At 46.6% G+C, this 14,617-nt stretch overlaps 1 protein-coding gene across 1 annotated transcript; it reads right to left on the bottom strand.

The window, feature by feature from the left end:
• Nucleotides 1-1,233: 1,233 nt before the first annotated feature.
• Nucleotides 1,234-1,867, bottom strand: LOC136465730 (uncharacterized). The gene is made up of 2 exons (XM_066464350.1): nucleotides 1,598-1,867; nucleotides 1,234-1,455 (listed from the first exon to the last, which is right to left on the bottom strand). The coding sequence occupies exons 1-2, from the start codon at nucleotides 1,865-1,867 to the stop codon at nucleotides 1,234-1,236; spliced, it is 492 nt and encodes a 163-aa protein (XP_066320447.1).
• Nucleotides 1,868-14,617: the final 12,750 nt, after the last annotated feature.

The following is a 14,617-nucleotide window of genomic DNA, read 5'->3' as shown; positions in this document are numbered from 1 at the left end:
CGCTCCGGTCGTGTTGACCGGACACTGGACCTCAGCGTCTGATCACCCGATGATAGCCACGTGTCACCTGTGTTCAACAGCATTCTTTCGATCTCAATGGTCATCAACCGACCGAACGTAGCAGCTTCAACTGACTGGACGCTGGACCCTCAGTGTCCGGTCATTTACAGTAAGGTACCGACCCCGACCGGATGCGTCTGGTCGGACGTGATCGGACGTAGCCTCAGTGTCCGGTCACTCTCCAGCGACACTGCTTCGTCCGACAACAGGACCGGACACTGCCTCCAGCGTACAGTCACTTTCAGAGCTAGCGTCCGGTTGACTGACCGACGCTGCACGCTGACTGCTACCATTGATCGGACGCTGCAACCCAGCATCCGGTCACTACGTGACCAGAGTTCGGTCCACACAGTGGGACCTTTGTCAACTCCGTTTCTTCACCGAATTGTTCCACATCAACTCCAACTTCATCTCCTTTGTAAATGTGCCAACACCAACAAGTGTACACCACTATGTGTATGTGTGTTAGCTTTTCACAATCATTTCCCAAAGGGTTAGCCACTCAACTTGTCACGCCACTCTATCCTAGCGACGATGCAAAGTTAGATCACTCGAGTGGCACTTAGATGACTGATATGCAAACAAGTTTGCCCCTCTTGATAGTACGGCCATCTATCCTAAACCCGGTCATAAACTTCTCTACACACCTATGACCGGTGAAATGAAATACCCTAGGTTATACCTTTGCCTTGCGCATTCCATTCCATCTCCTCCAATGTTGATGCAACACATGCACCAACTATGATCAACAATGATATGATCCACTTCATATCATCACGTGATCATATTGGTTCATCGATCTTGACTTCACTTGCTCTTCACCGTTGCCATCGTCCATCGGCTGCCAAGTCTTGTCTTGATCTTCTCCTACCTTGATCACATGACTCAATGTCATGTCTCATGTGCAATAAGCTCCTTTATCACCACATGTGTGAGCTTTGCAACATCTCCAAGCCATTTTCACCTTCATGGCATATGTTGCTCACACACATGTACCTGTGGACTAATCACCTGTGTATCTCACATAAACACAATTAGTCCACCTAGGTTGTCACTCAATTACCAAAACCAAACAAGGACCTTTTAGACTTCCCTTGAAATTTCTAGCATATCCGAGGGTTTCCACACAACGATGTCTCGATTGGCGTGGAGGAAGTCGATGAGCGCGCCTTCCTACTTGGGGGAGAGGGCGGTGCCGATGCACACCATCTTGTTAGTGGAATTGTCGGGGTCGACGAGGACCTCCTTGATGTTCTCCGTAGGCTCAAAGGATCTAGCCACTCGCTTCACATCGAGCGCTCCTTCGGTGATGTCCTTCCTGATGGCCGCGAGCTCCTCAGAAGTGAGGGTCATCGAAGCGAGCTCATAGCTCTCGACCTCACACTCATAGGCCCTCTAGAAAGAAGTGTCGACGGTGATGACCCTGCATGGGCCTGACATCTTGATCTTGAGGTAGGTGTAGTTGGCGATGGCCATGAACTTCGCGTAACATGGTCACCTCAAAATATTGTGGTAGACCGGGAGGGAACCCGACTACCTCAAAGGTGAAGGTCTCTATCCTATAGTTGGACAGATTCTCAAAGGTGATGGGTAGGTCGATCTGCCCGATCAGTATGGCCTGCTTTCCCAGCATGATACCGTGGAAAGGTGCCCTGGTTGGCCGGATGCATGCTTGATCGATGCCCATAGCATCGAGTGTCTCGGCATACATGATGTTGAGGCCGCTACCTCCAACCATCAATACCTTGGTGAGCCGCTTCACATCGATGATAGGGTCAACCACGAGCGGGTACCTACCTAGGTGCATGATGCTGTCTGGGTGGTCGAATAGGTCAAAGGTTATAGGAGACCCTAACCATTTCAGGAAAGCAGGCGTGGTGGGCTCAGCTTCGTAGACCTCTCGGCCACGAGCTTCTATCAGCGCTTGGAGCCGTATGCCTCTGGCCCATCGAAGATCATGAGGCCACCATCCGGCGATGGAAAGTCACCGTCCTTCTCTCCTGGCGTCGTCGGCTTCTGCCTCGGGCTTCTTCTTCTGCTCCCATTTCTTGGAATCATCAGAGAAGAAGCACTTCATGAGGGAGCAGTCCTTGTACATGTGTTTGACGAGGAAGGCATGGTTCAGGCATGGCCCCTCAAGCAGCTTATCGAAGTGATTGGGGGTGCCCTCGGCCATCGCATGACTGGCTTTTCGCTCCGCGGTGGCCATGAGCGAGCCCCTACACCCTTTTCGGTTCTTCTTCTTATGGGAACAGTCAGAGGGGCCTTCGTCGACGTCCTCGTCCCTCTTTGCTTTGCCTCTAGAGCGATAAAAAATTGCTCCAACCGCCTCCTCACCAGAAGCATGGCTTGTCGAGATGTCGAGGAGTTCCTTGGTAGTCTGTGGACCCTTATGTCCTAACTTGTGGACCAGGGACTCGCAGGTGGTCTCTGATAGGAAGGCTCCAATGACATCGGCATCGACGACATTGGGGAGCTCATTGCACGCCGGGGAGAAGCATCGGATGTACTCATGGAGAGTCTCTCCCGACTTCTGTTGGTAGTTTTTTAAGTCCAAGGGGTTCCTAGGGCACGCGTAGGTGCTATGAAAGTTTCCCACGAAGATCTATTTCAGGTCCGCCCAACTCTGAACGCAGTTGGGCGGAAGGTGCTCCAGCCATGTTCGCGTCGAGTCGGCTAGGAATAGGGGGAGATTGTGGATGACGAAGTCATCACTGACCACACCACCGGCCTGGTAGGCGAGCCGGTAATCCTTGAGCCATAGGCCGAGGTTTGTTTCCCTGGAGTATTTTGGGACATTAGTCAGCGGGCGGTATCGAGGTGGGAGTGCCACCTTTAGGATATGCCAACCGAAAGCCTAGGGCCCCGTTGGCTCGGGGCTATGACTCCGGTTCTCCTCACGGTCATATCGTCTGCCCCATCGAGGGTGGTAACCATGGCTGGACCCCTCCCCAGCATCATTACAAGTACGCCAGCAAGCGTCGAGGGTGTCACACGCGTCACAGTTGTGGCCGAGGTGCTCCTGCACCAGAACCATGATGCGTGGCTTGCCACCGTGTGACGCTTGGTGGACTGATGCATCCCTGTCGGGCCACACGGAGGGTGAGCGCTGGCTAGCATCAAGCTCCTATTGCCGAGACAACGAGCTCTTAGCCTACTACATAGCCGCACGCTCGAGCAGCATTCAAACCTCATGGTGGGCCCATCGATCCTCGGGCATCATGGACTCTAGAAGCCCCCTGAGCAAGGCTACAGCAGCAGCGATGTTCTGGCTTGTCTAGGCGAAGTGTGGGAGTGCTTGATCATCCTTGATGATCCTCTGGTTCACATCACATGCCATGGCGCGTGCGCGTCCTCCATCTCCGTGGTGCTCGATCTCGTGATCGAGCTCCGCGCATTCCTGCTCAAGCTAGAGTTGTGCTTCCTCAAGCTCTAGGTGTCGAGCCTTCAGCTGCTCCACCCGCATGCGAGGTGGGGCTCCCGCATCCCCCTCGACCTCATTGTCGAGGTTGTTGGTCAAGGTAGCTTCCTCCTCGCGGATGCTCTCAACATGTTCCTCGGGGGTACCTATCATGAGGCATTCATGAGAGGGGTGATGGCTACCCCTACTGGAGTCAGAGCTAGAGAGCGACTCTAGATAATCTATGAGAGGTCATGGAAAGATTCTACAACGTGTTCGATCACCCCCACAAACTCATCGCTCGTGGGGGACGAAATCATGCGTTGCGCCACAAGGTGGCCAATGGTCTCTGTGGCGTTGCGGAGACCAAATAGGAGCACTATTGGGGCGCTCCAGATGAGATATTCTGGGAAGAGTGGCTCTCCCCGGTAAGTTGTGTCATGACATTGGTGAATGAGAAGGTGAGGTGGCACAGGTCCTCCTAGGACGGTTGGGGTCCGAGGAAGACGCCGAGCTGATGCTCCAACCTTCCATAGTCGAAGTCGAGGAGCTGGTCGCTTCCGGGGGCGTGGGCCTCTAGTGCGTGCAGCTGTAGCTCCTCAAGCGCCTCGGCGATCGAGTTGAGGCTGGTGGAGTGGAAGGGTTGAACGACGATGGGCGCCCGCGCCAGCTCTCCCTCTACCGTGATGATGAAGTCTAGGCCCCTGAAGCGCATGTGTGCGCCCAGGACCTAGCTGATGCCATGACTAGCCATCCAAGGCCTAGTGTTGATGTTGAAATGCACAAAAGGCCCATACCTGGCATGCCAACTGTCGGTGTTTCAAGTAAGCACTGGCTAGAAAATTTGCGCGTCAGGCCCAGATGGTGTGCTAGGAGGACACTATAGCAGAACCGACCAATTATACGAGATTAAGTAAGGAAATCTTCTGCCGAAGCAGATAATTTAACAAACTTAAGCCCGTATAATCCGGTAGTCCGTGAAACCACAAAGGATTTCAAACCAATTGACATACAAACCAAGATCATACAAGTTTAGCAAGCACCGTCACATGTTACATAAAGTTCGCAATGACAGTTGGATACATCAGAGTTTAGAACATAAAGTTATTACAACCCAAGTTCAAACTGAAATAGCGGAAGCAAATAGTTTTAAAGCCACACACACACTTTTGGTTCAGATACAGTGCCAGTAGGTAGTCATCTCCAACAAAAGCATCAGATGAGAGATACGGAGTGACCATTGCCCTTGGTCCTAGTTGTCGCCCATCGCCGGGTACAGGCAGTTAATGCAATAACCATAGTACATTTGACCATCTGCAACAACAATGGGAACAACACCCTGAGTACGAGAAGGTACTCAGCTAGACTTACCCGTCTTAAACCAAAATAAATCGACACCAAGGATTATGCAAGGCTTTCTTTAGTGGGCTAGCTGACTCATTTGCGAAAAGCATAAGCTATCATGAAGAAACCATTTTAAGTACTTTGCATCATCTTTATTATGACCTATCCATCTAGGTAAGCACCTATACTATAGCAATCACTTGATTAACCAATAACATCCAGTTACCAACTTAGATTTAGCATATCCCATACCATCCAGATAACCATCAGTGTTCCATCATAATTACTACGATGCTGTAGCTCGAGTCAAGTGCTCACTATCCAGGAGCGATGGCAATTCAAATTGATTTCTAACCAGCTGGTGATTTATTCCTCACACAAACCACACTCACCGATCAAGTGAGCTACAGATCACTAATGACACTTTCCAAGTAGCCGTGGGATAACAGTCATGGACCGCACTATCTAGGGACCGCTCGACAGCCAGGACGTACCTTGGGCTCACTCTTCGCGTCCCTGTCATACCCCCTTCAGCACTAGTCTGCCAATCCGAGTTTATCCCGGCTTGAATAGTGTCACTAGCTTCGCGGTCGAAAGGTACTTTATTCGGCCAGCTAAATATGAGGCATACATTCAACATGACAAGAGGGACGAGCAACGATTGGTCCTTAATCGACATAGATAGAAAACTAACAGCACCCCAGATCCCTGTCTGGTTGCCTCCAACTTTTCCGTCCGGTCTCCAATTATCTATCACACATGGTTAATTCTAGGATATCATTCTTTCCATAGCTACATTCTCCCAGTAACCACCTATAAATGTAGGTGACTAGAAATCACCGATCGCTACCGGTCTAAGCAAGGCTAAGCAGTTATTCGATCCTGACCTAACAGGGTAAAAAGGTAATAAGGTAGGCAAGGATAGTAATAAATGCATCAATGGTTTCAATCAACTCCTACAACTTAATGCAACAATATATAAACTCATATATAGAAAGAATTGCTTTTATAAAGTAGGAGACTTAGAATGCTCCGGGGCTTGCCTCGTTCGAACAAACTAGGTTGATGATCCACGCACTCGGGCAAGTCCTCTCCTTGCTCCTCTTCCTCTAGCACCTCCCATGCCTAGATTTCTTATGAATCTGTCCCGGTTTGCTCTTCCTGAACTGCTACTAGCAACTCCTCCTATGATCCTATATGATGAAGATGTATAAGTGCTCATGCATAGGTGCATTGGAGAGATGACATGTAATGATCATGATGCATGGAATGTAGATGAACATGTTTAACTTTATTGGACATAGTAGAAGTAAAGCTCTTCTACAAGGTAGCCAACATCATCCAGGAACATGTACTACTATACTACTACTACAACCACTGTACTAACATGCCATGTCACCATAGCAAGCTAATATGCTTCAAAGATACACCAAAGCAAACATTATTAACTAAACATGCATTAAAAATGTTAATTAAACCCTAACTGAAACTAGGTTTGAACAGTAACACCTATTTTGGTAGTACAGAAAAATCTGAGAAAATTACAGTAGCATAGTACTACTCTAGGTAGACTAGCATAAAATTTTCATGGCATTTGGATAAGTAAAATAGCCTACACAAAAATGACAAACTATGGCATAAATATGAGCATGAAAATACTTTGTATTATGAAAAGTATCAAACAATAGATTTAATGTTTTTCCTATGTTCTACATAGTAAACAATCACTGCACAAAAATTATCATACACATGCTTTATACAATTTTTGCTCTCTATCAAAATAACAAAAATCATCAATTAAAGGCACTTGAACTACACATCAATATTTCTCTACAGAACATGCATGACATATATTTTTCCTACAAATTACATCACTAAAGGAGATTAACAAAACTAGAACCATATTTTTCTGATAATTATTCTATTTACTAGACATTTTCTAAGATAACAGCAAATACAAGAATTAAATAAAACCCTATACAAAAGTATCACAAAAACCACATGCAATATTTTTCTACTGTAGATCTAAGAATAAGAAGCATATAGAAATTTGTTTCATCAAATTTGGAGCAATATTTTTTGATTTATGAATTTCCAAAGCATTTAAATAAAATCTATAAATCATTTCTTTTAATATTTCTGAAATTCTCGGTTTAAAATTGCTAGATCCACCCGGATCTGAACACACACACACATACACACCGAGCGACAGACAAGCGGGCTCCCACGTCAGGCAGGCCCCACCTGGCAGCCACACGGGATAGAGGAGGCGGCGGACTGCCGAGATCTCACCGATGGCGAGGTCTCTGGCCCAATGAAGGTGACCAACATGCTCTACGGCTCAAGGCGAACTCAGCTGTGCAACGGGCATGGCCAGAGGTGCATGGAGGCGACCTTGCTGGCGTGCATGGCAGCACGTCGGCTCGGCTCTCCGGCGGGAGCGCGTCTCCGGCCATGGGGTGGCGCGGGGAGCGGCGCACGATCACCAGGAGACAGAGAGGGTCCGGATGAGTGCTAAAACGGGGCGATAGGGGGAGCGAAACGATGAACGTGTTAGAGCGGAGTCCTCCGACGAGGAGGAGCTCAACTCTGATGAGCGATTCCTAGGCGGTGAAGGCTTACCAAGGTGAAAGGATGCGAGCACTAGCTGCACGATGGTAAGGCTAAGCACTAGCTAAGATGGAGCGAGCTCCGGTGAACTGGAGCGGCCGGAACAGCCAACTTCGGCAAGCGTGCATGGCGGAGCTGCGCGGCTACGGCTGCTGCTGCATTGCAGGTGCACGAGAGACAGCGAGGGAGACAGGAGAGTTGGAGTGCGGCGCCAGGGTGTGGCTGGTCGGGCCATGAAGGCAACGCGGCCGGTAAAGACGGCCACCGCCCCTCGCCGCCGATGTGCGGTCGACGCGTGGTGAGCGCGGAGGCGAGCGAGGCGGGCGCAGCGTGCGGGCAGGGGAGCGGGAGGCGCGGGGGCAGGCCGGGCAGCTTCGGCGGGGGCCGAGAAAGGAGGGCGCGGCCCATTAAGGTGAAAATGTGATTTTTTTCCTTTTTATTTTCTTCTCCAAATTCATTCAAATGAAATTTTGAACCTTTTCAAAGCAGTTTCAAAAGTTGGACCCAAAATAAAAGTTGCTCAGAAAAATATACTCTACAACTTTATCAAAAGGAGTAAGGTCAAAATCTAATTAGATTTTGAACTATATATTTAAAGTTAATTTAAATAAAAAACCCTATTTTAGAAGATTATTTTTAAAAGCAAAATTTGAGAAAACTTTGAATATACACCTTGCTCCAAATTGCATCCTAATTACTTCTAAGTGGTCTAAGTGATCAACCAAGGTACACACATGGCAAAACAAACATAGCATCCAATCTATTAAAACAAAACTATGCAACATACATGTTTCATTAGTATGTTTCAATTCTATATTTCATGTCATGCTTATGAATGCATGATGATGATTATGCTCATGATTTGTAAAATGTTAATGCATGCTTAACACCGAGGTGTTATAGCCCTCCCCCCTTATAAGAATCTCGTCTTGAGATTTTGAGTTACGAACCATTTGTTATAAAAATCCTTATAAGCGTTTTGCAGATATTCTCCTGTTTCCCACGTCGCATCACCATCATCATGATGGCTCCACTGTATCTTATATGTTCTCACCACTTTATTCCGAGTGACTCGGTCCTTAGTGTCTAAAACTTGAACCAGTTGCTCATGGTATTCCAAGACTGATTTGATCCGAATGCCCTAAGGTTCTATTCTCTCTTCCGGAACACGCAAGCACTTCTTCAACTGTGATACATGGAAGACTGGAAAGATCGAACCCATCACTTCTGGTAACTATAACTTATAAGCCACGGGACCCTTCTTCTCTATGATCTTGTATGGTCCTACAAACCTAGCAGCAAGTTTCTCCTTGATTCCAAACCGTTTCTTCTTCATTGGGGTAACTTTCAAATAGGCATAGTCACCAACTTGAAATGCTAGCGGTCTCCTTCTCTTATCTGCATAACTCTTTTGGCGTGACTGTGCCACTTTCATGTTTTGTTGGATAATACGGACCTTTTTTCTTAGCCTCATCAACAAAATCGATTCCGTAAAACCTTCTCTCTCCAGGCTCAACCCAATTCAACGGTGTCCTACATTTCCTGCCATACAATGCTTCAAATGGAGCCATCTTGATACTCTCTTGGTAACTGTTGTTGTAAGCGAACTCTGCCAAAGGTAACCATGATTCACATGAACCTCTAGACAATAACACACAAGCTCTAAGCATATCTTCAAGAACAGCATTTACTTGCTCTATCTGCCCATCTGTCTGTGGGTGGTAAGCTGTACTACGAACCAAGCTAGTACCCAAACCTTTATGAAGATGCTCCCAAAAATGAGCGGTACACTGTGACCCACGGTCAGACACGATAGTCTTTGGTATACCATGTAATCAAACAATCTCTGCAATGTACTTCTCAGCATACTGAGGGGGTCAAAAAGCGTTCTTGACTAGTAAAAAGTGAGCTGATTTGGTAAGGCGATCTACAATCACCCAAATCGAATAATTCCCCTTTGGTGTGGTGGGAAGACCGGTGATAAAATCCATACTTATATCATCCCATTTCCAATCTGGTACTGACAAAGGTTGCAACATTCCTGTGGGTCTCATGTGAAGAGCTTTCACTCTACAACACATGTCGCAACGAGCAACATACGCTGCAATCTCCTTCTTCATCTTCGTCCACCAATAACGAGGTCTCAATTCTTGGTACATTTTGCTACTTCCAGGATGGATAGACAACTTAGAGTGATGAGCTTCATCCATCAATTTGTTCTTGAGCTCTTGATCTTTAGGTACAACCAGACGATCCTTAAACCATAACACTCCTTGTTCATCCACTCTAAAGTGCTTGGTCGGTTCTTTCTTCATTTTCTCCTTGATATGGAATATTCCCTTATATGTTTTCTGACCCTCAATGATCTTGCTCTCCAAGGTACAACTAACCTGGATATTATGCAACACAGCAGGATACAACAAATTGAACCTATCTTCAAACAACGGTTGCACAGCAAGAGAATGTGACTTCCTACTTAAGGCATCTGCTACTACATTTGCCTTTCTCGGATGATAGTGCACATTCATATTATAATCCTTTATCAGCTCTAACCATCTTCTCTGTCGCATATTCAACTCAGACTGAGTAAATATGTACTTGAGACTCTTATGATCTGTAAAGATATTGCACACATTCCCAAGCAAGTAGTGTCTCCAAATCTTTAGAGCATGCACAACGGCTGCAAGCTCTAAATCAGGCGTAGGATAGTTAACCTCATGCTTCCTCAACTGATGTGAGGCATAAGTAATGACCCTTCCATCTTGCATCAGAACACATCCTAAACCATTCTTTGATGCATCGCAAAACACATCAAACGACTTCTCTATATCTGGTTGCGCCAGAATAGGAGCAGTGGTTAGCAAATTCCGCAAGGTGCAGAAAGCTGCCTCACACTCCTCTGTCCAAACTAACTTATGATCCTTCTATAGCAAACTTGTCATTGGCTTGGCAATCTTCAAGAAGTCCGGTATAAAACGACGATAGTAACCGGCTAATCCAAGAAAACTCCGAACCTCATGAACTGTGCTTGGTGCCTTCCAATCCATAACCTCTTGTACCTTACTAGGATCCACTGAGATTCCATTCTTAGATAACACATGACCGAGAAAAGGAACTGTCTTTAGCCAGAACTCACATTTACTAAACTTAGCATATAGCTGGTGATCTCTGAGTCTAGTCAAGACAATTCTTAGATGCTCTGCATGATCCTGTTCGTTCTCGAAGTATACTAGAATGTCATCAATGAACACAATCACGAACTTATCCAACTCTGGCATAAAGACTGAATTCATCAGATACATAAAGTATGCAGGAGCATTGGTCAAACCAAAGGACATGACAAGATACTCGTACAAACCATATCTGGTGGAGAACGCGGTCTTGGGTATATCTTGTGGTCTAATCTTGATCTGATGGTACCCTGATCTCAAATCTATCTTGGAGAACACCTTGGCTTTTGACAATTGATCAAACAAGATATCAATCCGAGGTAGAGGATACTTGTTTTTAATTGTCACCGCATTCAGTGGCTGGTAGTCCACGCACATCCGTAAGGAGTTATCCTTCTTCTTCATGAACAGTGCAGGACATCCCCATTCCGATGAACTTGGACGAATTAAACCCTTAGTCAACAGATCTTGGAGTTGTTTCTTCAACTCGGCTAATTCATTTGGAGGCATCCGATAAGGCCTTCTTGAGATCGGTGGTGTTCCAGGGATTAACTCAATGGCAAACTCAACATCTATGTCTGGTGGAAGACCGGATAACTCATCTGGAAACACGTCTGGAAACTCACACACTACTGGAATCTTGGCTAGAAGAGTAGTTTGGACTACACAAGTTGTACTGGCTAGATCTATTCTCCAAGGTAAGGTTACTTGAAATGTACCTTCTCCAACAGGTTCCTTGAGAGAAATGCTTCTTCCTTCAACATCAATTACTACTCCCATCTTATTCATCCAGTTCATTCCCATAATCACATCCAGAACTAGCCCTAACATAACTATCAAGTTAAGCTTATACTGCCTGTCTGCTATACTCAGGGTTACCCCCTAGATTATCTGATTAGTTAATAGATCAGCCCTAGCTGAACCTATCTGATAAGCACATTCCAATTCAACTATCTTTTGCTCATACTTTCTTGCAAATGCTTGACTTATGAATGAATGAGATGATCCAGAATCAAACAAAACGACTACAGGATGATTGTTGATAGAAAACATACCGGTTGTCACGGGCTCTCCTTCCGAGATGTCATCAATGGTGGTGTGGTGCACACGAGCTTGGTACTGATTCTGCTGCTTCTTGGGATATGGGCAAAACTTCGCAAAGTGCCCAGGTTGATTGCAGTTGAAACACAGTCCTCTTACTTGAGTAGCAGCTCTAGATGAACTGCCTTGTCTGGTCTAGGCTTGTGGCACCGCCATCTTGAATGGCTTCTGATTCCTCTGAGGTTGCTGGGCATTCTGATTCCTCTGCTGGGGTGGCCTGAACCTTGCACCAGGGGTAGGCGAACGATACGCAGAACGATTTGCCATCGAGGCCCTTGGCTGGGACGGACCTGACTAAAAAGCCCTCTTGCGAGTCTTGGATGTAGCATATACATTGTTGTTCTTTTCTTGCTTTAAGCAGTCACTAACAAAGTCATTGAAACCAGTTCTCGTGTTGGTACCCACATGCTTCATCATCTTGGGATTCAGACCTCTCTTGAAACTAGCGATCTTTTTGGCATCGGTATTCACCATGTCAGAGGCATAGCGACTTAGATTGTTGAATGCATGTAGATACTGTGTCACAGTCTTGGTGCCTTGATTCAATGCTAGAAATTCTCCAAACTTCATTTCTGTCAAACCAGGTGGAATGTAAACTCCACGAAAAGCCTCAGTGAATTCCCTCCAAGTAATGTGGGCATTGGGGGGGAAAGTGGTGCGGTGGTGCTTCCACCACATTCCTGCAGGGCCTTGTAGCTGATGAGCTGCATACTTAGTCTTCAACACTTTGGTCATCCTTAGAACATGAAACTTATCTTCCATGGTGTTTATCCACTCTTCTGCATCTAATGGCTCTGCCGCTTCTTTGAAAATTGGTGGTCTGGTGTCCATAAAGTCCTTGAAACTTCTGTACTAATTTGCTTCATGTCCACCTGGGTTTAACCCACGGCGGGTGTTGTCAGCAATGTGGCGCAATGCAGCTTCCATGTTCTGCTGCATGCCCTCCATGTTGCGTTGACTTCCAAGTTTTCCAACATTACATCAAGGTCTTAGTCTTTCTACTCATTATTACATGCCAGACATACCAACCATGCAAAAGGTCATCGCAAACGAAACCCTAGTAGCTAGCACAACAACTACTAGCCTACTCATCGTGGTTGTTGTCTAAGTCGGAGATGCTGACATTGTCACTATCCACATCATCATTGTCATCATCAGCTGGTGCCTTAGGCTCTTCGGGATCCTCGTCCTCATCTAGATCCATCTCTGCTGCTCCAGGAGGAATGTAAGGGTGGAGCTAGTTATTCAGCTGATGAACCTCCTCATGTAGGTTGTCGTTGTACTCTTCTGCATTGGCCAGCTGTTGCTCTAGCTCAACCTGTCGAGCTCTCAGAACATCTTCTGCAGACCAGGCTTCATTCCTCTAGTGGAGCACATGGATCAACATGCGCTCAGCGTTCCTATTGGTGGTGGTCAGACGCTCAACCTGCTCTCTCAGTGCACGTACGTCTCCCTCATAGACTCCAGTCCTCTAGGTCGCCTGATCCCTCTGACGAGTCAACTGAGCCATCTCTGCATTGAGCCTCTCAATCTCGGCGTCGTGATCCCTCTGACACTGACGTCGGTCATCGTGGGCCTAACCAAGAGCATCAGACACACGTCTCAGGCTACCTTCTAATCCATCGAAAGCCTTCATCACTACGAACATGGCGCTCATAGCAGGGTTATCACTATTCTATCCTTCTGCTGCACCAATCTCCAGAGATCTTCCTCTTACTTGCTGCCATGAGTTAGTGGAGGGGTTGCCCCTCGGAAAGACTCCAACTATAGCGGCTGCCAACTCCTGAGGAAAATGATCCATGATATCCCTCAGTATCCCAAAGGCTGCCCTATCAGCTGCTTCTTCAACGGTCCTGCCAGTTGACTCATAACGCCAACCAGTCCACTCAGAACCGTCACCTTGGGGACAAACAACGGCCTCCACAGTAACTAAGAGACCTTCCCCCAACTGCTCATTTGTCCAGAAATAGCGGGGCTCCATTTCATCAGGATAGCCTACATAGCTGAGCACTCTCCACAAGAGTGTAGGCATCCCAAACTCTCCAAGAAACAGGTGGTGCTGACGGGTACGTGGAGCAAGCTGATGGTGGGGAGCTCTACCTCCGGTGGACTTGCGAGCGGTCTGCTTTGTGCGTGCCATCTGTAGCAAATTTTTTTACCCCCGTGAGAACAAGGTTAAGTTGTCATTTTTTATCAAAATGAGATAATCAACTTATAAGGGGAGGAACAATGCCATGAATGATATGTAACAACATGATGCATGCACGTTCCGTACGTTCTCACAAACTTAGGAAAAATAACAATTGCTAGCGGCATAGACGGTGGCATACAACAGTCTCTCATAAACGTAGCTAATACGTACTACACGATAGCGCTGTTATGTACCTACAAAAGATCCACTTCAGCCCAAACCCTGACAGTATGAAAAATATGCACGAAAGTAGTAAAGTAATCTACTCAGCTCTACACGCATCCCTAGATACGCGTATAATGGTAGCAACTACCCGAACCATCGTCCTATCGATGGCATCAGTCACCATAGGACAGAATTCCCCACACATTGGATACCTTCATACAAACACGCTGTATGGCATGTAAATAATCCGACATCATATAAGCACTTCCCTAGATCGGCAGTGTATCCGAATCATGCTCTCACAACTCTCACTTACCGAGGTGTAGAGGCAATAGATCCATACATTATCACTCAAGTGAATGGCACTCATACAATAGCACGCCAGTATGAGCAATGAAATAGAAATATGATGCAAAGACCCCCAAGCTCAGTACTTAAATAAGCCACCTAGAGTCCTTAACTGGGCATACAGGATATGACCACTGGCACACTATTAAGTTTTAAAACTTACGTTTTAAACATCAATTTTGGTTTTAAATACTCATGGGAAACAGTAACCTGCTAAACCTTGCTCTG

Source organism: Miscanthus floridulus, chromosome 7 (genome assembly GCF_019320115.1).
Source record: "Miscanthus floridulus cultivar M001 chromosome 7, ASM1932011v1, whole genome shotgun sequence".
Taxonomy (NCBI): domain Eukaryota; kingdom Viridiplantae; phylum Streptophyta; class Magnoliopsida; order Poales; family Poaceae; genus Miscanthus; species Miscanthus floridulus.
This window is presented reverse-complemented; position numbering and strand designations above follow the sequence as displayed.

What these genes read in the sequence shown, in the direction of transcription:
- LOC136465730 (XM_066464350.1), bottom strand. Translation starts at nt 1,867, where the DNA reads ATGCACCTAGGTAGGTACCCGCTCGTGGTTGACCCTATCATCGATGTG. An exon ending in TAGAGACCTTCACCTTTGAG is followed by an intron (nt 1,456 to 1,597) that starts GTAGTCGGGTTC and finishes ACTTCTTTCTAG; the next exon opens with AGGGCCTATGAGTGTGAGGT.